This window comes from Chrysemys picta, chromosome 7, assembly GCF_011386835.1.
Source record: "Chrysemys picta bellii isolate R12L10 chromosome 7, ASM1138683v2, whole genome shotgun sequence".
Lineage (NCBI taxonomy): Eukaryota > Metazoa > Chordata > Testudines > Emydidae > Chrysemys > Chrysemys picta.
In genome coordinates this window covers 75,075,172-75,101,879 of record NC_088797.1, presented here as the reverse complement: position 1 = coordinate 75,101,879, position 26,708 = coordinate 75,075,172, and the positions used below count along the sequence as shown (strand labels likewise).

General features: G+C 40.3%; 1 protein-coding gene across 13 annotated transcripts in view; it reads left to right on the top strand.

The window, feature by feature from the left end:
• Positions 1–26,708, top strand: part of PARG (poly(ADP-ribose) glycohydrolase) — a 127,525-nt gene that overhangs the window by 58,849 nt on the left and 41,968 nt on the right. For all 13 annotated transcript variants that reach the window (XR_010589214.1, XR_010589213.1, XR_010589212.1 and 10 more), the window contains 2 exons: positions 2,810–2,967; positions 24,568–24,647. Coding sequence is in view for 10 of the 13 variants with exons in the window: in XM_042854672.2 (XP_042710606.2) it covers positions 2,810–2,967; positions 24,568–24,647 (238 nt within the window). In the remaining 3 variants the exon portion in view is untranslated. The remainder of the gene's footprint in view (positions 1–2,809; positions 2,968–24,567; positions 24,648–26,708) is intronic.

The following is a 26,708-nucleotide window of genomic DNA, read 5'->3' as shown; positions in this document are numbered from 1 at the left end:
ACTCAAAGACACGGTGAACACTAGAAAATTAGGTTGATTTAACTACGTAGGCTGGGGTGTGAAAAATCCACAGTCCTGAGTGGCGTTGTTAAGATGATCTAAGTCCCCATATAGACATCACTATGTCAACAGAAGAATTCTTCTGTCAACCTTGCTGCTGCGTCTCAGGGAGGTGGATTACCTACAGTGATAGAAGAACCCTTCCTGTCGGAGTAGGTAGTGTTTACACTGACGTGCTACCGTGGTGCAGCTTTGCCACTGTACTGGACAATGCCAAAGGCTAGTTTTGCTTGATGTGAGCTTATAGGTAGGGAGGGGGGGAAATATTCTTTGTAAGACACTGTTCTTTATTAGTCTTTACTTAAGACTTTCTGGTTTTTCATGGATAACTTTGAAAGTTGGTGGCTCATATTTTCAGTATTTCTTTTCATTTTCTGGCCCCCAAACTTTTTTGTTTTGGTCTTCATTAGGGGTATTTTAATAATAAAAAAAAAGTTACTATTCCACTCTGGCTAATTATACTTCCCTTAAAGTATTAAATCTTTAATTATGGTGTCCTGGTCTTCATAACATTCATTATGTGGACTTGTAAATTCTTTGGAGAGAGGCATCTTCAACCTGAGGACGTTGCATGGAATTGTGAGATTAAGGTGGATCGAATATAAGTGGTAACAAATGGTGTCAATGAAGGTTTACTCACACAAGTTACAAATGTGGATAATCTGTAAGTAGGCTCTGTACAACCTTCTCGATTCATTCTTGCCAGTGCATGTCATTCCTGATCTCATCCCAGGCCTATTCACAGCTCTGCTAATTTACTTTAGTCTTGTCCTGTAAATGTATTGCCAAGTTTGGTCCTTTTTATATCATGGACTGCTTTTTGTGCTGTGGACAGATGCCCATGTAGAATGAGATTCTCCAAATTGATTTCCACTTGTGATCAAATAAGATTTTAACAGTGATTCCTCACAGGAGTGAAAATGGTGAACTAAGTTCCTTCCAACTCCTCCACTCCCTCCAACATTTTCCTCTTCAGGCATATCATAGAGACAGAAATTCTAGTTTATGTACTGCACATATTTTATAGGGTGGGGAGACAGAAAGGAAGCTTTCAAATTGATAAGCCAGTAATAAAATAAATATATAATAATAATGAGGCTTCTTGTGTTTGTTCTTTAATTCAAATTATATTTGAGTCTTTTCTAGTTATCTAAAACACAAAATTGGACGAGGGAGTCAAAATAAATCGTCGAGTAATTAAATCTTTTATAGTTAAGGTGACATTTGTCCCCTCATTTTACAGCTGTAAATGGGTGATTGCTGTAATTATACATTTTCTTTAAATTGTGCGACAGCATTGTGACAATATGCTGGGGTTCCCAGAATTGAGAGTTAGTGTTAACCGCCTCAGCGGGTGAGAGTTTTGCTATTGCTAAGAAGTGTGACAACTCCCTGACACACCAGCTTGTCAGCCTTCCCAGTAAACTTCAGGACTCTATCAGTCCAAATCTTGCCTTGCAGGTAACAAACTTCCCCAGAGACATCTCCCTGTAATACTCTCTTTAGTCTCTTAAATTTGTTGCTCCTTTAAGGAGACCGTATACTGCAGCCTGTTAGCTTAAGTGGGTTTAACACTCCTTTCCCTTCAAACAGTGCACTGAATTGTTTTAAAGCAGAGCAAATTTATTTAACAAAAAGGGCAGAGGATTGAATAGTGCTAAGTATAAGGAATAAGGATGAAAGGTTACAAACAAACAAACAAAAGTAAAAATACACTTCTAAGACTAAAACCTGATTCAACAAACTAGACTTTCTTGTTCAAAGAAGTGTTTCTCAAGTTTCTTTTCCAGCATGGCTGACCAGACTCTCTGGCCAGGACCCTTTATAGATCTCAAACTGCTCAGTTCCTTTGTCCCTTCAGGTGAAGAATGCCAAAATGGCCTTTTCTCTCTGCTTATATCTTTCCAAAGTTCATTGACTCTGCTTCAAGAGATAGGCAGGCTTCCTGGGGTGCAGTCTTCATCCCCCATTGAGATTGTTAAATGGTTCTCTCTCCCTCCACTTGCTCTCCTGATGGCTTTGTTTATCTTGCACGTCAATGTGCTTTTCTTTGTCTTTGGTCACATTTTGCCTACTTTTCAGCGGGGAGACATTCAAGCAATCAGAATTGTATTTCTTTGGAACAGTTGTAGCTTAAGCATTGCTTGCCAAATACATTTTAAGAACATAATTCTGGAACGTATTTATTACCCTTTGTATACACCTCTTACATACACCATGCAATGATTTTGGGACAAGTATGTTACCAGTTTGTATAGATATCTTACATAACACCTTTTAGATACAGCTCATGACACCAATGTGTGGGGTAAAGAGAGTATGTCAGGCCTGACAAGAGTTGCTGAGACAGTAGTGAACTACCCACAAGAATAACTTTAGAATCCAGCTGCTGGAATAAATAAAATATAATATATATCTTTCTTGATTTTAAGATTGCCCGGTTACTACTACATTCCGTCTGTTTCCACCTCTGGAGTCTGTTTTTTCTCTGATAAGTTGTGCTTTGTTGGCCTTATTGTTACTGATTAGAAATCTGCTATTTGTCAAACAAGCTTGTTCCCAATCATCTTAGTTGAACAACCCTTGACTTTAATGGTGCTGCTGATTTAAGGACCAACCAATGGCCCTAAATTACTCTTGCTCTAATTTAGCAAATGTAATTTTGTGCTCCTGTTTTTTTTTTTTTTTGAATTGCTAAACTAATTATTTCTCTCTCTCTTTTTTTTTTTTCTTCATTCCCTTCTGGTAGCCAATACCTTTACTGAAACAAAAGATGAATCACTCCATCACAATGTCACAAGAGCAGATCGCTAGTTTTCTAGCCAATGCTTTTTTCTGCACGTTTCCACGACGCAATGCCAAGATGAAGTCTGAGTATTCTAGTTATCCAGACATTAACTTCAACAGGTATGGCATTTTTGAATAAATGGAGCAGATGACCCTTCAAGGAAAATATTGTAGTTGCTTAGGGGAGAATCCTGTTTTTTCTTTCACATCATTAAAAGGCAATTAACACCAATTCAGTAGTTGGTTTCTTGCTCCTAAAATTATAAGGAAAAAACAGGAAACAATTTAATCACATTATCCATGGGAAATATGAGGGTCTCGTGGATGAAAAGTTAATGCTTGATAACAAGGCTGACCTACCCCAATCTATTCACAAACACGCACTGGTTTAATTAAATGAGTGCAACCCCCTGTGTGGACACTCTTATTTCTATTTATGAACATTTATAAGCTTAATGAAAAGTGCTATATAAGCAGGGCCGCCCAGAGGATTCAGGGGGCCTGGGGCAAAGCGATTTTGGGGGCCCTTCCATTTAAAAAAAAATTGCAATACTATAGTAACATGTATTTGGAAATGTAAAAAATAACTAATGAAATACATTCAAAAATTAATTTGTAATAATTTGAAAATACACTAAATACATTATTTAAAAACATTAAATGCTTTAATGGTATGTATACATTTGCAATTACATAATGGGCTGTTGCTGGGTGATGGGGATGGGTGGTGCTGCTGTTGCCCAGGGCTGGGTGGGGAACTGGGCTCTGGGCTGTGGGGAGATGCGGTCAGGGGGGTGTCCGGCTCAGAGGAGCTGGGCTCGGACTGGGGGTCAGGGCTGTGGGGGGATGGGGTGGGGGGTGTCCGGTTCAGAGGGGCTGGGCTCAGAGCTGGGGTCAGGGCTGTGGGGGGATGGGGTCGGGGGGAGTCCGGCTCAGAGGGGCTGGGCTCGAGGCTGGGGGTCAGGGCTGAGGAGAAATGGGGTCGGGGGGTGTCAGGCTCGGAGCTGGGGGTCAGGGCTGTGGGGGGATGGGGTCGGGGGTTGCCCGGCCCCGGCCCCTTACCATGCCGCTTACCCCCTCTCCCGGAGCCTGAGTGCACCACGTCCAGCGCTGCAGCGGCGTGGTGTTTCCAGTGGGACCTGAGGTCCCGCCGCTCAGCTGCAGCTCACAGCCCTGCCCCCTTACCAGCTGAGACGCCCGGGGATGTGGGAAGGTGGGGGCGGAGGGGAGCCTCTGACATACTCCTGGGGGCCCCTGTGGGGCCCAGGGCCTGGGGCAAATTGCCCCACTTGACCTCCCCCCTCTGAGCAGCCCTGTATATAAGAGCTAGGTATAATTATTGTTATTAAAGAGTGCCTTACTACTTTTTAGCTTCAACCTGTTCCTAGTAGACTTAAGTGAAACTGAAATAAATCTGACTTAAACTGAGTGTGTCCACACAGCCTTTTGTACACTGTTTTAGCTATGTCAGTTAAAATTGCACCTTTAGCTAAAACCAGTGGAATTCTGAGTGTAGACAAGCCTTTATTCTCCCCTTCATGGGCTCAAACTTGCACTGAAATAATTAAATTGATTTTAATTCACACCTTTTGTTAAATATTATATTGGTCTATGCCATGCCTGCCCCTCGTTTTTCTCTTTAAACTCTCTGCCCATCAACCAATATAAATTCCTACATGGTTTCATCACCACTCGAACCTCCTGCTCAGGTCATACCCTAAAACAAACTAATCCCTTTATTTACATAGGACAGAATGTTGCCCTTACTTGCATACATGCAAGGCTACTGATGCTATGCTTGGAAAGGAAGAGAACATACAGTGTCCCTGAAAAGTGGAACTGTCTTTGTTCTCAGGGCTTATCAGAGTCCCTGTTGATTTTTTTACAAAAAACATGTTTTGTCATGGTTTTTGTAAACACTTGCAAATTTTGACCACTGAAGCTGGTGCAATTAACATCAAACTGGCTGAACAGGTATCCCACCACTATCCCCACTAGTTCTATTACATAGTGGAACCATGGGTATGCAATCCTTCATAAGTCCTTGAGCTACTCCTCCATTGCATTAGAGTCCAATCCACATGGAGTCGCTGTCTCACTCTTACTCTAGGCAGTGCTGTGAGTGACATGTCTACAGAAAGATCAGCTGTACTGCAGCCATTTGCTTGCAGTTGTAGTCATATCCTAGGCCACCATGAACTCTTCTTCCTATCTCCCTTGCACCAGTAAAGAATAGACTGGGGAAGGGCACCTGGTGTGGAGGGAAGCAGCTGACAATGCATAAGGAGAGAGTGAATAAATATTGCAGAGACAGGGAAAGATTAATAAGGTAAGAGCTGCAGAGGAAAGGATGCAAAAAGCAGATTGAAGGATGGAGGCATTCAACAATGAGCAGTGGGAGAAACTGACCGAGAGGAGTAACACTGTTTCCTACCTCACCTTTAACTGTAAGGTGGCCCTGTTTGTATTTTGAAAAGGGGGAGTGGTGGGAAAGAAAAGGGCAGAGTCTGCACCGTTTTCTTCCTACCCTCAATGCCAATGTCATCTTCTTTCCACATTTCCTGGTTTTTGAAGGTAGGAAGGAAAGGGCAATAAAATAAATGTCCTTAGCCATTAGTGGTATTGCATGCTTGTAATTAGGACAGAATTTGTCCCATTACATTCTCTAAGACTCGAAAATACAAACAAGCATTCACGAGCTGGCAGCATATGTACAGAATGTACTGGGCAGTGTCCAAAATCATAATTTGTGATTGTTATAACAATGCACTCCACTTTTGAGGAATATTAGGGGCTTTTTTCCTAATGTGGTTAGAGAACGCTATATTAGAAGTTGTTCTGCTTCAGCAACCCTGCTTTCCCACAGAAGTATGCTACGGCATCGAGACTTAAACTGTGTGGAAACTACTACATTTTATTTTCTGTATAACTGAATGAATTACTTCCATTGCTTGTAGAAATTCATGTACTATACTCCTTTAATGAAGCAGAATAATTGTGTGCATACTAGCAAATTTTTGTGATTTTTTTCTTTAACAAATGCATTATTCCATAATTAAACTGACTTTCCGTCTTCCCAACATGTGTATTATGCAAATTTTTCTTCCTACCAAATCTTTAAATAATAAAATTTGCAGCTTAAGGTAAAAAATACACGTGCATAAGAAATTTCTTAATCAAATGTCTTTAACTTCATACAACAGTCATGTTCCTAATCTTTTATTATTAATTTGTTTTATTCTACAAAGAAATGACTAGGTATGCACATGCTCAGTGATTGTTTTGGAAAGGACTATAGAATCATGGGCCAAATATAGGTATTTTTCAACCCTGTTAATTTTAGGACCTGATGCTATGATTTACTATTCAATCTTGTATCTCACCGGAGTCTATGGGAGTTGATGGTGCTCTGCACCTCACAGTATCCATCCCTCATAGTTAACAATGATGGACTTTTGTTTCAAAGTAAAAATGATCTGTACCCTCATAGTTGTGTGGATTTCATTTTTATGTCAAATTGCAGAATGAACCATGCCCCTTTCACCTCTTCATTTTAAACACATTTAAAAATTGGTACTTCATAGATGATTAAACTGAGAAAGGTATTAAGTCTAATTTAAAACACTTTAAATCTGCTGTCAGAAAATGTCCCCCTTTTCCACTCTAGAGCTTGGCCATTTCAGGTAATAAAATGAAATGGTACACTTGGTATGTACATATTAAATAAAAATTGTCACTGTTTGCCTACTGTGATTTGACAAGGCTATCAATCTGTTTTATCAAACAAGCCATACTTGGTACAAGAGATTGAGAACGTACCATTTATTTTATTTCCTGTAAACCATCTCAAATGTGCCACTGCTTGTTATGTGGTGATGAAGGCAAGTTTCCTGAGTGCTTTTGTGCATGCTGACAACTTTATGGTCATCTGGAAGGGAGACTGCTTATACGTCAGTGTAACATAAGCCATTTTACACTTTGTCCTTTCCAATCCAACTCTTGCTATTGTCACCTAAAATAAATATATATGTGTCAGTACAACTTTGACTTTGTGGTGCTTAATTTTATAGTACATTGTAACATTTTCATGTAAATATAGATTGTACTTCCTCCTACAAACTGAGAGGCCATTAAGTAATTATATAACAAAGTAGTAAAACACTTGCCAATGTGATTAAATACATTCCCTTTTAAACCTGGCAAGGATGTGCCTTTGTGGGCTTTTAAAGTTGTTAATAGTATAATATATAAATTAGAAGTATATCTGATAAAATGGAATTGTCTCTAAGACTCTTTTAGGATTACAATGCTAAAATGTTGCCTTAGAATTGTAATTAGGACAATGTTTTTAAATGTTTTGAAAAGAAGCAGCATAATGTGAATAAAAATATTGTAAGCAATATTTTAGAAGGGAGAGAGAGATGAAGTTGACATGGAAAAGATGCATTTTAACTTGTCTGAATTAAAGAGAGACAATTGGGGAATTTAGGTGTTATGGTTGAAATGCCATCACAAAATAAATAGTTATTAAGTTTATTGTGTGACACCCTTGTTGATAGACTCTGCAGAGAGGTCAAACACCGACTGTGCTTAGAGAATGAACTGCATTTTTCAATCCTAAAGGTGATCCTTCTAGAACATAGTTGAGGCACATTGTTAGGGTAGCTGAAGAAACATATGCTGCTTCTGCTCATGGTGTATCTGTTTTGTGACTAGATAGAGAATCTGAGTTGTGTCCAGGGTTTATCTATCTAGCACAGGGGTGGGCAAACTTTTTGGCCTGAGGGCCACATCTGGGTGGGGAAATTGCACGCAGGACTGAGGCAAGAGGTTGGAGTGCGGGAGGGAGGGAGTGTGGTGTGTGTGTGTGTATTTACGGGGTGCGGTGTGCCGGAAGGGGCTCAGGGCAAGGGGTTGGGGTGCAAGGAGAGGTGTGGAGTGCAGGAGGGGCCTGAGGGAGGTTTGGGGGCTCAGGGCAGGGTTTTGGGGTGCAGCAGGGGGCTCAGTGCAGGGGGTTGGGGTGCAGGGGTTGGGGTGCAGAGTGCGGGAGGGGGCTCAGGGCAGGAGGTTGGGGTGCAGGAGGGGGATCAGAGTAGGGGGTTGGGGTGCAGGAGGGGTGCAGCAGGGGGCTCAGTGCAGGGGATTGGGGTGAGGGGTGCAGGAGAGGTTCGGGGTGTGGGCTCTGGCCTGGCGCCACTTACCTGGAGCAGCTCCGGGGTGGCAGCGGCGCCACACTGCTAAGGCAGGTTCCCTGCCTGCCGCTGCTCCGCGCCGCCGCTCCTGGAAGCGGCTGGCACTATGTCCCTGCGGCCCCTGGGGCAGAGGGTAGCGTGTGGAGCCCTTTGTTCTCCCTCCCCCCCCCCCAATCCCCCAGGGGCCACAGGGACGTGGTGCTGGCCACTTCCGGGAGCGGCGCCACGGCGGTGGCAATCTGTGGGCCGGATCCAAAGCCATGAGGGGCTGGTTCTGGCCCACGGGCCGTAGTTTGCTCACCCTGATCTAGCACCTTTTGGGGAACAAAATATTCCTCCTCGTTCACTCTCTTGTAAAATAAAGAAATAAAACATGCATGGCTGAACCTTTTGTTCTTCAGTTGCACTACTTTTGTGTGAGGATTGTAGATGAGAATGGTCTCTGTCACGAGGGTTTGTAGTGATTGTGATACTGTTGAGTTTGCCTGTTGTTCCTATTGAGAGTTATCAGACTTGCCTCTTAAATTCCTACACTTTGGGAAGCCCCTTAATTTTATTTAAAAACTGCCCAAATATAATGGAGTTTGAAGCAGGTTATGAAGGTAAAATAAGCTTTCTTCTCAAATTAGTTTTCCGGATAACTGTGAGAGGGGTTGAGTGGCTTGTCAAGAGCTCATACACTTTACTTATGTGGTTCTGATCTGCTAGCAGCTGTTGACTCTTAGCTATGGTATGCTGCTACAGTAGTTCCTTCCCCGTTTTCCTGTAACAAGAGACTAAGCAAATTAAAAGCGCATGGCCCCCCAGTCATAAATAGGCTTAGCTCAGATCATAGGCTTCAGTTTCATATTTTAAAGCAGTACATACACAGCATACACCTAGAGATTTTTTGACACACAAGTGAGAGGGTAAAATGAAGTTATATAAAAAAATGCATCTAAATTATGGTGCACTTTTTCAATAGTGACAATAAAAATACTGATACCGCCAATATGTATCCTAAATTTAACTCCAGCCATGTCAGGCAGGATCTTTAAGCTAATTATTTTAGTGAATGGAAATAGGAAAAAATTTACACTAGTTAAGATATATGCATCTTTTATGGATTTTTTTAATATAGGAAAGGAAATGGACAAACTGTACAGACACTTATACAGGGGAACTGAAATCTGATTTAGCAATAATGCAATTCTCTTACCATAAACAACATCAATTTCATAGCATTGAGTATTCTCTGTGGAGTAAATTATCCAGTGTATTTGAGGTGATCTGGTTAGGGAATAGGAATATATATTGTTTCTATAAAAAGTGGCTCCAGTTACCTCCTAACCATCAACATTTCATTGCAAAGAACTGAATATTGCTTTTAAGTATTTTTTTGCCCCCTTAGGAGGGTGGCTGTGTATTCTATTAACCTTCACTGTGGATGGAAATGTTTATTTTTAAATGTGTAATTTTCTGTACAACTTACAAATACGCATGTGAATTTGGGTTATAAAAATTGGTCTGAATTTTAAAATGAAAAGTCTTGTATTCTTTATAATAAAGTCTAAAACTATATTGATCCGTTTTATTTATAATGATCAGTAGAGCAAACTAATATTTGGATAATGGGAATTTGGTTTAATGCTTAAAGCTTAAAAACTGAGTTCTGGGTTCTATTCCTGGTTTTCCTATAACCCAGGGTGATACAGTGAGTTAAGTCACTTAGAGTATGTCTTCACAGCAGCTAGACACCTGCAGCTGGCCCATACTAGCTGACTCGGGCTTGTGAGACTTGGGCTGTGGGGCTGTTTCATTGCTTTGTAGACTTCCAGGCATGGGTTGGAGCCTGGGCTCTAGGGTCCTGCGTTGTGGGAGGGTCCCAGAGCTCGGACTCCAGCCCAAGCCCGGAAGTCTACAAAGCACTGAAGCACCTCTGCAACCCAAGCCCCGTCAGCCCGAGTTGGCTGGCCTGGGTGAGCCGCAGGTCTTTCTTTTCTGTGTAGACATCCCTTTAGTCCAGAATTTTCAAGTATCTACTAATTTTGAAAGCCTCAATTTTTGGGTGCCTAACTTATGATCTAGAGCCTGACTTTCAGTTACTAAGCTCCCACAGTTCCCTCTGACTTCAGGAAGAGCAAGGTTTGCTCCTTAGTGTAAATTTGAGGGTCTTAAGACAAAAAAAAGATCCCCAGTAACTTTAAAAAAATAAGCTGCTATTATTTTCTTTGATCCAGTTTACTTACCCAACATGGGAAAAACCCAGAAATAAGAAATGCCTCTTCTTTGGGGGTGTAGTAAGGGAGGGCAGTGTTTGCAATTGGATTGACCAACAAAAATTACATTGCTCCATGTATATATGTTCAAACCTTAGTGGAAAAAAATCTTTGTTTTAAAGATAAATTTCTAATTATGCATTAGGTTGTTCAGTGCTCTGGTTTTGTCTGTTTTGTTGACAGCATTTTACACCTATGACAGTTAATAGTCTGCAGTAAATAAGAGAAGAAATTGTCTGTGAGGTTAAATTGTTGAAGTATAGTATGTTTCTTCTCTTGGAGGCCAAGGGGAATCCCAAACCTCTAAGCTACTTTCTATGTAAAGAGAGGAATAGAAGACAGGTTTTAATGTAGAAAGGTGGGATTTACTTAATTAACTGGGAAAAAAAAATACAGCAGCACAAAATCTATTTATTTCACAGTGCCTTGTGTGTTTGACTTGTATAAGTCTGCTCTGAGGTTTTTCCTCACTAGAAAACATAATATCGTTAGATAATTGCATTTCCTCTTGCATTACCACAAGAGTGATAATTTGCAGTCTGCTTGGTTTTCTCAGAATCATGACAGGTTTTCTCAGAATTATCACCTGGATTATTAGAGATCAATTAGTTGGGTAACATTTTGACACTGTAAAAGAACATTCTTATCATTAATCCATTTGAGACCTGTTTTTCCATAAAAACCTTGTATTGGTGATTTACTAAAATCTGTATCAGCTTGTACATTAATACTACTGAAAATTTTACTCTAAGAAATTTAGGAGCCTGATTTTTCAGTGAGACTTAGGTTTACAAATCACTTGGATGCTTTTTTAAAATATTTTATTCAGCTACATTATTTTGTAGTTCCCATTTTTTAAGTGTTTACTGTGGCTCTAGAACTTACACATATGCTAGCAAGTATGGCTGTGTTTTATCTTTTTTATTGGAGATTAGAATTTCCAATTCTAAATTTCTTTACATTTCTAAACATCTCTATAGACTGCCATCCTATGCTCTGTGGTTGACACTTAACTTCAGAGCTGTCCAACATACTGTTGTCCACAAAAGCCCTAGTAGAATGTTGTGGAGACCATTTCACTTGATGATGGGAATATAAATAACAGTAGCAAACACTTATTGTAGCTGTTTGTTCTTCATGATGGCTTTGACCAATAACTGATTCCAGCACAATTTCATCTTACAGAACTTGATCAATATCTGTGATGGAACACAAAATATGTTAAAATGTAAATAGAAAATATTTGTTTAAAAAATAAACTCCTATTGCCTAAGGGTGACTAGAATGATAACACTATACTAATTAACTGCTTTTATTATTAGCCTGAAACATTTCAAAGGTAATTGCTGCACTGATATAAAGAAATATTGCAATCTGCAAATACTCTGTAGAGAGATTCTCCTGACTTTCCCAAACATTTGATACAAAAAGCTTACAACCGTATGTGGTCTTGGACTGTGGTTCTCAACCGGGGTCCGAGGCCCCCTAGGGGGCTGTGAGCAGGTTGGGGGGGCCGCCCAGCAGGGCCCAGGGCAGAAAGCTGAAGCCCTGCCGCATGGGTTTGAAGACCAGACTCTGCCCCGCCACCCGAGGCTGAAGCCGAAGCCTGAGCAATGTAGCTTTGCGGTGGCTCCTGTGGCATCAGGCCCCAGGCGATGCCCTGCTTGCTACCCCATAATGCTGTCCCTGACTTTTATGTGCAGAAAACCTGCGATTGTGACACAGGTGGGCTGTGGAGTTTTTATAGCATGTTGCGGGGGGGCCTCAGGAAGGAAAAAGGTTGAGAACCCCTGGTCTTGGAGATGCATGTGATTAAAGTTGCTTGGAGTACAATTGAATGAAAAGGTCAGATAACGTTATTGATGTGACAGAATACTTATTGAAAGGTTTCAGGCAAATGTTTATAGCAATGCAAATTGAAGTCTAACAAATCTTTAATGAGTGAAAGAAAAGATGGTTTTGAAAAGAGAAAACACTTCTGTTTTCCTTAAGCAAGTCTGTTGGGGGCAGGGGGACGGGGCGGGAGGAAGAACCGGAAATCAAGTTGCATAGTTCAAAGAAATAGGCAATGATAGTTGAAAGCAAGTGCTTCTATGCTCACTAGTTAGCCTAGTCTATAAATTGTTAGTGTTTTCCCATTTGACCCCTGGTTTTTCTCTTAGGGCCTTGTGAAGTGGAGTGTCCACATCTCCCAGTGACATCAGTAGGATCTGAGTGTGCTTAGCATAGTAAAGAATAAGGCTCTTAATACCTATGTAGACTTAAGTGTCATTGTAGCCATGTTGGTCCTAGGGTATTAGAGAGACAAGGTGGATGAGGTAGTATCTTCTATTGGACCAACTGTTGGTGAAAGAGAGAAGCTTTTGAAACACACAGAAGAGCTCTATATGGCTCGAAAGTTTCTCTCTCTCACCAACAGAAGTTGGTCCAATATAACCCACCTTGTATTTCTATGTAGACTTAAATCAGTCTTCACGAAGTACATACAAGCATAATAGTTTAACTCCTAAGCAGATCCACCCAATAAGATGGACTATGAAAACTAATAGTTTATTATTTGGGCTTCAAGTAATTGGTCAGCCTACGCATTCAAATGAACTTTTGCTTAAAGATGTGTTGTATCCTTTGATATTTTTGAAATGGAAAAGTGAATATTCCTTATGTGCATGGCTGCTTTCTTTGTCCCAATAACATATTATTCTCAAAGGATGAAATGGATCTTTATGCAGATGGCCAGCGCCATTTAAGTCCTATATTTTAAATCTCATTTTAAGGGCTTAAGTAGGACTTTGGTGGTACATACCCCATGTGCTGACCCTCTGGACAGGAGTAAATGTCATCATCCACTGTGAGAGCATGTTAAAATCCAGGAAACAGCATGAGTAATCTGATTTCATATTCAACTGCATCAGCAGAGATCAATTTTTTTTCTTGATGAATAAGGTTGACTGCAGAATTTAAATTGCACTGTCTGATAACTTTACAGATTGAGGTTGTTTGGAACCATAACTGGTGTGTTTGGATACATGTAAATCTCATGGAATTACAATCAATACCATGCATCTGTGAATGGGAAATTTTATATTGAGATTTTATGTTTGTGCCATTCTTGCCATAAAATGCAAATTTCTAACTATGAGGGTAATTAACCACTGGAACAATTTACCAAGGGATGTGGTCAGGGGTGAAAGTAACTTAAAGGACTTACCAGTACACCTGAGACCTGAGCAGGGGCGGGGCCTAAACCGGAAGGGGTGTGGCCTCAACTGCAAGAGGTGGGGCCTTTAAATCATGCCCAGAGCTACCAGCTGCAGAGGTGGCTGGGAGCCCTGGGGCTCGGGCAGCGATTTAAAGAGCCCAGGGCTCCCCGCAGCAGCCAGAGCCCCGGGCCCTTTAAATCGCCGCCCGAACCCCGCTACCGGAGCCCCTGGGGTAGTGGTGGCGCCCCGGGGCTCCGGTGGTGATTTAAAGGGCCCGGGGCTCCCAGGCACCGCTACTGCAGCAGAGCGCTGGGCCCTTTAAATCACCAACAGAACCCCAGGGGCTCCTGGCTGCTGCTGCTACCCCGGGGCTCAGGGCTCTGGTAGAGATTTAAAGGGCCTGGGTCTCCACTGCGGTAGCGGCAGCTGGGAGCCCTGGCCCTTTAAATCACCGCTGGAGCCCCACCACTGCTACCTCAGGGCTCTGGCAGTGGGGCTTGGGTGGTGATTTAAAGGGCCCGGGGCTCCTGGCCGCCGCTACCTCAATGGAGCCCCAGACACTTTAAATCACCGCCCGAGTCCTGGGGCTCCCGTCCGCCTCCGCTACCCAGGGGCTCCAGCAGTGGGGCTCTGGTGGCAATTTAAAGGGCCTGGGGCTCCGGCAGTGGGGCTCTGGTGGTAATTTAAAGGGCCTGGGGCACTGGCCGCTGCTGGGAGCCCCAGGCCCTTTAAATTGCCGGCCTGGGGAAGCCGGTCTGGTACGGCGCACCAGCTCTTGCCGGTACAACAGACTGGACCGGCTTACTTTCACCTCTGGATGTGGTGGAATCTGCATTACTCCAATGAATATTGGATATCTTTCTAAAAAATATACTGTAGATTAGCCACAAGATATGATCTTGATGCAGAGATTACTGGATGAAATTCTATGGCCTTTGTTATATAGGAAGTAAGATTGGAATAGATGATCAAAAGGGTCCCTTCTGGCCTTAAAAAAAAATCTATGAATTTGGACCCCGTTTTTGCCTGAATTCCAAGTTTCAAAATTAAATGATTTTGTTCTGATTTGATGAAACAGACAACATTTTCAGAACCATTTACTTCAAAGGTTCAACTTCTTTCCATTAGACAAAATCCATGCCCTGTCAGTTTTTTGTAGCAAATAATGTAATGTTACAACATTTAATATACCTGTATTGACATGATGACCCACTATATTTCAAATATTTTTGCCATGAAAGGTCTATAAAATATGTCAGGAAACTGAACCAAGATACAGTAACTCCTCACTTAAAGTCGTTACGGTTAACACTGTTTCATTGTTACGTTGCTGATCAATTAGGGAACATGCTCTTGTAAAGTTGCGCAGTGCTCCCTTATAACGTTGTTTGGCAGCCGCCTGCTTTGTCCACTGCTTGCATTGAGCACATTTTTAAGTACTTTCCTGAACTGTGGCTGCAGTTTGCAGACCTAACAGTTATGGTGTGGGAGAAGTTTACTTGTAAACAAATTGTAAAGTTGTAAATTCTATGTAGAAGTAATTACACAATAAACACTAAAAACGACATCACGAGATTTCATTTTTTTCAGTCAAATCAAAATTTTAAGCAAAGTGTAAAATTAAAGACAGTCTTTAAAATATTCTTTGTTTCTAACCATATAATATTGAAATTGTTTATCTTAAATACTCCTCACCACTATCGCTATCCCGCCACGTACTCTGTCATATTATATATTTTTGTGGCACACTAATATATTGGAACTAGGGCTGTCGATTAATCGCAGTTAGCTCATGCAATTAACAAAAAATTAATCCTTATTAATCGCAATTTTAATCTCTCTGTTAAAAAATAGAATACCAATTGAAATTTATTAAATATTTTGGATGTTTTTCTACATTTTCATATATTTTGTTATATGTTGTAATTGAAATCAAAGTGTATTTTGTTTTTGATTATAAATATTTGCACTGTAAAAATGATAAAAGAAATAGTATTTTTCAATTCACCTCAGACAAGTACTGTCTTTGTTGTGAAAGTGCAACTTACAAATGTAATTTTTTTGTTACATAACTGCACTCAGAAACAAAATAATGTAAAACTTCAGAGCCTATGTAAGTCCACTCGGTCCTACTTCTTGTTCAGTCAATCACTTAGGCTTGGTCTACACTACCCCCCTAATTCGAACTAAGGTACGCAACTTCAGCTACGTGAATAACGTAGCTGAAGTTCGAAGTACCTTAGTTCGAATTAGTTCGAACTTACCTTGGTCCACACTCGGCAGGCAGGCTCCCCCGTCGACTCCGCGGTACTCCTCTCGCCGAGCTGGAGTACCGCAGTCGACGGCGAGCACTTCCGGGTTCGACTTATCGCGTCCAGACTAGACGCGATAAGTCGAACCCAGAAGTTCGATTTCCAGCCGTCGAACTAGCGGGTAAGTGTAGCCAAGGCCTTAGACAAACAAATTTACATTTACAGATGATAATGCTGCCCTCTTGTTTACAATGTCACCAGAAAGTGAGAACAGGCATTTGCATGGCACTTTTGTAGCCGGCATTGCAAGGTATTTATATGCCAGATATGCTAAACATTCGTATGCCCCTTCATGCTTCGGCCACCATTCCAGTGGACATGCTTCCATGTTGATGATGATCGTTTAAAAAAAAAAAGTGTTAATTAAATTTGTGACTGAGCTCCTTGGGGGAGAATTGTATGTCCCCTGCTCTGTTTTACGCGCATTCTGCCCTATATTTCATGTTATAGTAATCTTGGATGATGACCCAGCACATGTTGTCCATTTTAAGGACACTTTCACTGCAGATTTGACAAAACGCAAAGAAGCTACCAATGTGAGATTTCTAAAGATAGCTACAGCATTTGACCCAAGGTTTAAGCATCTGAAGTGCTTTCCAAAAGCAGAGAGGGACAAGGTGTGGAGCATGCTTTCAGAAGTTTTAAAAGAGCAACACTCCGATGTGGAAACTACAGAACTGAACCACCAAAACAGTAAATCAACCTTTTGCTGTGTTGTTTTTGTTTTTTTTACAGTGCAAATACTTATAATCAAAAATAAATGTAAAGTGAGCACTGTATACTTTGTGTTCTGTGTTGTAATTGAAATCAGCATATTTGAAAAATGTAGAAAACATCCAAAAATATTTAAATAAATGGTATTCTATTATTGTTTAACTGTTATTAATCATGATTCATTTTATTTGTGCGATTAATCGCGATTATTTTTTTTAATTGCTTGACAGCCCTAGTTGGAACATAACCACTGTAATTTTTTGTTTTTTCTTATCAAGTGTAGGATTTATATTCAGAACATAAACACTGAAAACAGTTGAAGATTAAATCAGAAAGAACATTTTGTTTGGCTGCTAATGTTAACTGAATATCTTGTTATATTGCTCCCACAAGTCTGCTTACTTTTATTATTGACCTTCACTCCTGCCTGTTCTTTGGTTCCTCAGAATACCTAAATATAAAGGGCTTCAATTTGATTAGCAATCCTGCTGCATTTGCTTAGAAGCTAGAAGGTCAAAGATAAATCGTAGGTTGCCTCAGTGGTCAGCTCAGCAGACTTTTTGCATCTGTCTCCTCACTAAATTGAAGTAGCTGTGTGGCAGTGTGACAGAATTCTTGCACAAAGCAAAAGTGGCTTACTGGATGAAAATATGCAGTTGCAAGTAATTTATCAATTACTTCAATTTAAAATGGGGCTTGCAGTGCTTTGAGTTTGATTTACAGTGCAGTTTAGTTGGATGAATTCTTAAAATTTGTATTAATGGTTTCTTGCCTTGGATTCTTATATTGGTAAATTGATAATCTACATTCCACTCAGGGAATTGCTTTTTTGTGATCTTGCCATAAAGAGCTCAAGAAAAAATCCAGTTAATATGCATCATGCCGTAACTAAACCTATTCTTTTTAAAACTACAAAACTTTGTATTTGAAATAAATGTTTCCATAATGTTGCATATTGACCAATTCACTTAAAGCTTCATGTTAGCAAGTACAGATATTAATGAGTCCTCACCATTAAATTAATATTTGATATTTCTGGTTCTGTGTAGAGACAGTTGATGCTCAAGGTGGTTGTACAAATGTCTTCATGTTTTCCCAGTGTTCTAGCAATTTCTATTAATGCTTTGTCTCCATGTTGGAGATTTGAAAGATACTTAAGTGTATATGCATCAGGGCCGGCTCCAGGCACCAGCATTCGAAGCAGGTGCTTGGGGCGGCAATCTGCAAGGGGCGGCAGACCGTGTGTTTTTGCCGCCCCAAGCAGCGTGCCGAATTGCCGTCGCAGACAGCGGGGGCCGTCCGTGTGCGTTACGGTGGCACGCGCGTTTCCGTGGCGGCGGCAATTCAGCAGCAGCTTCTATGTTCAGCTGCCCGCAGCGGCAATTCGGCGGCAGCTTCTGTCTTCCAGAATCTGCCGCCGAATTGCCGCTGCTACGGAAATGCGCGTGCCGCCCTAACGGCACACGGACTTCCCCCGCCCTCTGCGGCGGCAATTCGGTGCGCTGCTTGGGGCGGCAAAAACAGTAGAGCCAGCCCTGATATGCATCATACAATTGAGACATGATTTGTTCATGTGTTGTTTGGACTGAGTAGTGAATGTTGTATTTATTTAGAGAAAATATTTGTGTGTTTTTAGCCCATCTCCTATCCCCTGCCTTCAGGGAAAAAAAGCTCTGCTCTTGCAATTGAAAACTTGGCTCTGGAATAGGTTCGCGTTCTCAGACAGAGAATGAACTCTAGGGTCTGATTATTTTTTTTCAGAGGTTCTAAGCACCTAAAACTCAGATTGAAGTCAATGGGAAAATGTGGATCTCTGCACCTCTGAAAATAGGGCCTTTGGCTTGTCATGTGTGGAAGGTGGCTGACCTTACAGCCCTTTTGAGCACCTTGCAGACTAGTCTGGTGTGGGAAGAAAAAGTAGGTGGATTTAAATTGTTTTTGGAAACTAATTAATAAACTGAGACTGTTTAGTGTATGTTAAGATTTGGGTGTACATATTAATATAGATGTAATTTGAGATTTAGCTCTCCAATAAATTTTTGGGCAGGATTTTCAGAGGCATTCATCATTGTCCTATAATTCTATTCCAATTGAAGTTCATTGTAAAACTCCCCCAACTTCAGTGGAAGCTTGGTTAGGGCAATGGTGTGTGCTGTTGAAACGCTCACTCTCTATTACTATGGTAATAAGCTTACAGCCATAAAAATGACCTGCTGCTTTATAATTTATAGGGAAGGCCTAAAAGGTTGTTTGTACATTGGTTTGGGGTTTTTTTCATGAAGATTTCATGCTTGCTTTTGATATTATAATCCAGCTAGTTCTGTAGTCATTCAAGGAACCCTCCAGCAATGTAATTTCTTTTTAAATGTGAAACACTTTAAAACCCCAACAATCTTTCAGATCTTCATTCATCACAATGTTGCAAAAAAAAAAAATAAGGCATATATCTCCTTCCCTCCCCTGTTCCTTCCTTCTGCATGCAGGTCAACTTTAATGCAGTTTGGAAGTCTTCTAAATTGATCATTTAATCTTTGGACAGTGAAAAAAAAATGAACTAAACTGCATACTGAGATTACATTTGGATGCATTTTCATAAACTGATAAACGTAAGGGTTTAGGGCAGAGGTTGGCAACCTATGGCATGTGTGCCAAAGGCGGCACGCGAGCTGATTTTCAGTGTCACTCACACTGCCCGGGTCCTGGCCACCGGTCTGGGGGGCTCTGCATTTTAATTTTAATTTTAAATAAAGCTTCTTAAACATTTTAAAAACCTTATTTACTTTACATACAACAATAGTTTAGTTATATATTATAGACTTATAGAAAGACGGTCTAAAAACGTTAATGTATTACTGGCATGCGAAACCTTAAATTAGAGTGAGTAAATGAAGACTCCGCACACCACTTCTGAAAGGTTTCCAACCCCTGGTTTAGGGGCTTATCCGAGGACCACTATAAAAAATAGGAACCTTTTCACTCACTTCCATTGCCTTTGAATCAGGCTCTGAGTTTCTAGAGATGTTTGAGCCTCCGATGAATAGAAGTTTCCTGTCCTAACTGTCTCAACATTGCAAAGAACCAAAATGTTTCTCTCATTCTATGTTTTGTATTGCTAAGTGATTTAAAAAAGTATGGCTGCTATACCATATTTTAGATCTGTACTGACAAACTCACTAATAATAAGCCTACAAGATTATGAAATGAATCATAGCATATTCATCCAGTATTTTCACTCGTGGTTTTTTCCCCCCCCACTTAAATTGCCACTCCAAGACTTCATTTTGTGAAACTCTTTGATTTGAACCAACATTAATTGTGATGAATTCAGAATTATTCTGATTGGAGTGGGCATGGATTTGGGGCTAGTGTCAGGGTTACATCTTTATTCACAAGTAAGTATGGGACCACTGGCTTAGGGAGATGCACTGATTTATATTCTCATCTAACTAGCCTTTGCCCATGAAATCCTTTTTTCCACTTATCGCCATGGAAAAAAGCTCTAATAATGAAGGCTTTATCTTAAATATAAACAATTAGATTGGAAACTCAAAGAAAAAAATATTTTATATACACGAACTTCTTGATTGTAAATATAACTCTCCATTGCTTTAAGAATGGAAAAAAATACTGGAAATGGGAGAAGGAAATAGGAAATCAGTTCATAGATTCTAAGGCCAAAAGGGTCCATTTGATGATTAGCAAGTCTCTCATGTTTAGGAAATCCACCCAAATACTTCTGAAAAGATGTTCTGCGTTGGCCTGAACTCCACTCCATTGAAATCAATGATAAAAATCCCATTTACTTCAGTGGGAAAGTTAGGCCAACACTGAGGACTGCTATTCCAGTTCTTGGCTTTTTCTATACAGGAGCTGTCTGTTATGCTGAATCATTGTTGGCTTTGTGAGGTGGACAGCCATCCATTGAACATTTGGTTGAGATTAACAAATTTATTTGCAACCGAAACATTATTTCAATTTAAATTGAAGAAGAAGAAGAAAAAGACTAGTGTGCGCATTATTAGTCTTGCCCTGTCTCAGATAAAGGGAACAAACATTAAAATAAAATTACAAGGTTTTAGAGGAAAAACCTTTAACACATACCTAATTTATTTTTATTTTGCTGCTTTGATTTGCTGCTTCAACTTGCCTCCTTAGCTCTGCAAGCTCTGTACTTTATTAGTGCCTGCAGTAACACCATTTTAAAATGGAGGGTACAAGTAAAATTTGTTTTCCTGAAGTCCTTGTTTACAGGTTTCTCTTTTCCCCCCCCCCCAACCCCCAGATTAGTGAAACCAGGACTAGAGGCTAACCTTCCCTTCTCTTCCCCCATCCCAATTAATTTTTTTATTGAATAATAATTTCCCAGTAAAATTAATCTGTTCACATTGAATACACCCTCTTCACATAGTTCTTATGTAAGTCTTTTCTAAATATGAAAAATCTAACCCATTTCAATACTAGAAGGCTGAATTCACCTAAAGCTTTCTGCTTTTGAAGCAGGATTGTCTTTGCGCTATGTGGAAGTAGATGAATAACATTCTGTCACATTGCATTCCCATTCCCAGCCAATTTTGCTATACTTTAAGAATGGTTTTCAGAAATGAGATCTTAAGCCCCAAGGGCTTCTACTGTATCTGACATCTTTTAGTGAACTTCTTACTCAAGGCATATTGCTTCCAAAGCCCCCTATGTTCTTCCCTCCAGACAAATTGCATTATGTGTTACCAATAACAATGCCATGTCATTTTATAGGAAACCAAATTAAGCAATACAAGTGCAGGTTATTGGAAGCTAGATGATTCAGTAAAAATAGTATTTTGGTTAACACTGAAAGAATGCATTCACTTAATAGCTAAAAGTATGGAAGTTTCTTTTTATAACTTAGATTTTCATAAATGGATTTCTATATGTCAGTAATAGCTCTCTAGGTAATTTAAAGTAGAGCTTTTCTTGGTTTTGTTTTGTTTTGTTTCTTAATCCAGAAGAAAGGGTAGCTGGTGGTGTCTTCCGCATGCAATGAAATTTCTGAAGGACAATGTTACATTATTTTCATTCCTAACATGATTATTACAAGTGTAAGTAGATAAAATTCAGTTTTGTCTGGAGGAGTTGGATGGCTGAGGGTATTGGGATTTGGATTTGCAGCTTTTCACTTCTTAGTTCCTAGTGCCAGTCCAGTCCAGATCGGTAACAAAACAAAAACCAACCCTCTTTAATATCTGCTAGTCCAGGCAGCCAGTATGTAATGAGTTAGTAGTTTCAGCTGCAATTCCCAGAGGACAGGTTTCTTTTGTTAACATTACAAAATCCCTGTAAATAGGACTAATTGGTGTTCTTGTTGGCAATCTCATCAGACATCCCAAGCCTGGAATAGATATAACAAGCAAATGAATTTTTCACCCCAGACGTGATCTCTACAATTCAGAGTTCAAAAGTATTAGTGGTATAACATAGAAGCTTGCATTCCTGCTGCCCATGCTGTAGCTCTTCTGCAGATAGATTCTAGTTTCCACGATTGTCAGTCTGGTACGTTTCATGAGCACTAAGTTCATGAAAGAATTTTGAAATGGACGAGCAAAGTAATAACAATATCACTGTAATCTTCTCCCATCAATATTTGTCAATCCTGAGCTTGGAGAAAAGAAGGTAGACTCCATAATTTGTGCTGCTTTTAAATTCTGCGTTTTAAGTGCAAGGGACAAAGTGTGTGCTAATATTGGTCCCAGTTCTGCTATTGGATCTGTATGGGTAGACCATTGTGTTTGTGTGGAATCAGATTGACTCCAATGGGATTCTGCACAAGCCCCTGTGTCCACCCACGTGGCTCCAGGTACAGAATGACATATTGGAAACTTCTGGTTTTTCAGTTCTCAAAAAAAATAAAAAAAAATTCCCCAAATTTATGGTCTCTTAAAATATTTCGGTGAGTTAATTCATCTCTAATTTAAAATATTGAGTTTGTGTTGGGTTTGCCATTTTCTGAATTTGTAGATGTACATGAGCTCAGATCTGTCTCTTTATGAAATGGTGTATTTAGTCTTGTAAGGATGGGGTTGTTGTCCAAGAAATGCTTTACCAGCTTTTCTGTGGAACAAACATTGGCCTTGGTGCCAGTTTTTAGTTAGCAGTAAGGAAACACGGAGATGGCAGATTCTGGTTGCCAGAAGCAAATAAGGAGTTTATTTCAATCACTTTGCATTCCCATTCCCAACCAATTTTGCTATACTTTAAGAATGGTTTTCAGAAATGAGATCTTAAGCCCCAAGGGCTTCTGCTGTGGGGAGGGATAGCTCAGTGGTTTGAGCATTGGCCTCCTTAAACCCAGGGTTGTGAATTCAATCCTTGAGAGGACCACTTAGGGATCTGGGGCAAAATCAGTACTTGGTCCTGCTAGTGAAGGCAGGGGGCTGGACTTGATGACCTTTCAGGGTCCCTTCCAGTTCTATGAGATAGGTATATCTCCATATGTTATCTTTTATATATTAGTCCTTTCTTTCATTTTGTGGTCCATGGTAGCACAAGGGGGCATTTGAGGAGTGGGAGGCAGTGGGACATGTGGTTCTAATTAACCCAAGTTAGGGAATGAGTGAGTCATGCATAGATGAGTAGCTAGTTTGGCAGTTGAGGATAACTTACTTTTTAATTATTATCATGTAAGTGATTTGTTATCCACAACTGTCCTCTTACAAGCTGCTGTTATAAACTTACCAATGCTAGAGCAATTGGGGTAGTTTATGTATATTGTATTGCATTTTGAAGGAACTAACCATGTTGAGGAGTAGTTGTAGATGATCTGTATATTACAAACCAAATAGAATGAAAAAGAACTAGTGAAACATATGCCCTTTGTTACCTTGACCACTTTGTTTGTATTTTGTATGCCTTTTCCTCACTTGTCATCTGCCTTTTGTCATTTTAGGACCCAATCCTGCAAACAAACATGTAACTTTTCTCACCTGAATAGTCCTACTGAAATCTATGGGGAATACTTCTCTGAGAAAAATTAGAGGTGTTTCTAGGGGCAGGGACTGTCTTCCTGTATGTCTTTACAACTCCTGGTATATTTTGGGTGCTTTTGCAATATAAATAATAATGTAATGGAGGATAAGTGGAGGAAAAACAGAAAAATATATTTATAGGTTTTTTAACAGATTTCTCTGAACTTCTAGTTCTAAGGGCACCTATTTCTAAGGAAACTGATAACATATTAAAAGGTTTAGTGGCTTGGAGGACTGAAGATTACAAGGAGATCTGAAGCTTTAGTTGTGTACCATTATCTCATTAAGGATTTTTTTCCCTTTAAAATAAGGATGGTAGTATTCTTGCATTTAATTAATCAACCAAAATAATTTTTTGTTTGAGCCACTTAATACTAGTGGGATTAAATTAACCCCACTCTGGAGGGCCAGTGCAAGGCTATCTGCACCACTTAAACTCTGTAGAGGTTCCCCAAGGCTGTCCACTGGCTGAGCAACCATGCAAGTATGCCTCATGCCCCCAAGGTGCTACTGAAAAGGTCTCTGCACTCAGCCTGCATAGACCAGCATGTGAATACAACACTGAGGGCAGGCCAGGGGAAGGCTGTATATCCACATCCCATACAAATGCTGTGGAAGGTCTGTGGTTTCGAACTTGTAGACTGGAATAATGGCTGTGGAGGGGCCTTGGAACCTGACACTTAGTTGTTGGATGGATTTTTTTTCTCCTCAGTCTCTCTACTTCATCTGCTTAAGGCTAACGTATTTGGGCTTTATGCAGGCAAAGTGGATTTTAACTAGAGTGTGTAAGTAGTACTAATTGATAAGGAGAGAAAATTATGTAACTAACCTCTGATTTACAGCCCTCTTTGAACAGAGAAATCACATTTGTTTTCCATGTTACTTTTCAACTTAAATGAGTGTGACACTTTTATCTTATTAAACATCTAGAGAAGCCTCTATTACTTTCAAAATCCAATCAGATCACTGTTATTAAACAGCTTAATTATTACTCTGTGTGCCATTGAAACTAATTCAATCACTTTTATATCTTTCTTTTTATTCAGATTGTTTGAAGGGCGGTCACCAAGGAAGCCTGAGAAGCTTAAAACCCTTTTCTGCTACTTTAGAAGAGTCACAGAAAAAAGTATATCCTCTTATTAGTTCATTTCTTTTGAATGCTGTGAAAAATGCAGCTTAGTTTGAGCTGCAAAGCAAACACATAAAGAATGTATAATAAATGGAAAAATCTGTAGCAATACAATGTTATGGAGAAGGTTTTGAACAAAGAAGTCAAGAAATTGAAAATACTGGTTCCCACAGGAACTGTAGCTTTGCACTGAGGTACAGAATATATAAAGTGTTGAATTATTATGTAAGATGCTAACTGCCATGCACATGCTCTCTCTTTCTCACACACACTTACTTTAACACTTTGTGTATGTGTATGTGAGAGGATGCAGTATAGTTGTAGCTGTGTCGGTGCCAGGATATTAGAAAGACAAAGTAGGTGAGGTAAAAATTTTTATTCGATAAAATTCTGTTGGTAAGAAAGACAAGCTTTTGAGCCACACAGAGCTCTTCTTCAGCTAGGAGTACCTTTCCCACACCTGAAGAAGAACTCTGTGTGGCTCGAAAGCTTGTCTCTCTCACCAACAGAAGTTGGTCCAATAAAAGATTTTTACCTCAGCCACTTTGTTTCTCTAATATGCGAGAGCATGGCAGTTAGTAGAATATTCAGTAATTGAAATATATATATTATCTTAATTATTCCATATGCTGCTAACTGCCATTCTCTTTCTTGTCCATAAAAAGAGAGAGAGAGCACTCACGCACATAGCAGCAGTTAGAAGCATATAAATACACACTCTCTGTCAAAATAATGGTTTCCAGGGAACTATAACTTTGAATTTACTGACTTAAGTGCATCCAAAATCTCAGCTCTGATATTGCAATAATGCAGCTTTTTTCATTTTTTCCCCAAACACTTCTATCCCCTTCTTCCCCCAAAAGCTCATAAGAGAGCTGACCCGCGTTTAAAATAAACCCACTAAATGAGCGACCCAGCGAGATATTGGGCTCCCTCAACTCCCGTGGAACTTAATTGGATTTTAAGGCATGCAGCCACCTGGCAGGATGATGCTCAGAATGCATTTGTGTAGCTGGACACTCCAGTAAGATTATATAAGCTATCTGAGATTCAAGTTAATATACCAAGTGTGCTTAATCGAAGCTTCTTACATTGTCATGGGGTTGCACATTCACATAAACTTGTGAAAATACATATATATGGCTGAGCACTCATTGTAATAAACATGTACCTATGATGCTCTAGTTGTATGCATAATCATTAAGGCAGAGATTTAATCATGGGTATTTTTAGTAAAAGTCATGGACAAGTCAAGGGCAAAAAACAAAAAATCACGGCCTGTGACCTGTCCATGACTTATAGCGTAAATACCTCTGATTAAATCGATGGGGGGAGGAAAGCCCTGGGCAGCCAGTGGCAGCTCTGGCCACTGCTGGAGAAGGGAGGAAAGTCCTGGGCAGCTAGCGGTAGCTCCGGCTGCCCCAGGATCACTGCTGGGAGCCCCTGAGCTGTGGCTGCTCCTGCCGCCCCTGGGACTACTGCTCAGGTGGTCCCCGGGGCCAGCCACATCAGCCACTGCCCGGGGCCGCCACAGCAGCGTCTGGTGCGACTGCCTGCAGGGCCATCCAAGCAGCTAGCTGCAGAGCTGCTCCAGCAGCGGACGGTGTGGCTATCCCAAGGCCACCCAAGCAACTGGCCTCAGGGCCAGTTGCTCGAGTAGCCCTGGGGTCAGCCACACCAGCTGCTGCAGAATCCCTGACTTCTGTGACCTCCATGACAAATACGGAGCCTTAGTAATCATTCATATAATATATATCTTAATTATATCTGAAGTATCATATCTTGGTCTGGTGTTAAAGAATTTCTGATGGCATACTCCATATAAACATCATGATGTTTTCTACTCTTAAAACTTTATTTTAGAAAATCATTTGTTCTAACATGTAAAGAATACTAATTTTCCTTCATAACTAACTCATACCAAGTCAGAAGCATTGGTTTTTTTAAAAAGACATTTTTAAGGTATTCAGGTGCAAAATGGCATTTAAAAAACTACTTCCATACTTGGGCCTAAAAAAGGTTGCCGTTTTATCTGACTCAGTCATTCTTTTGACTTAT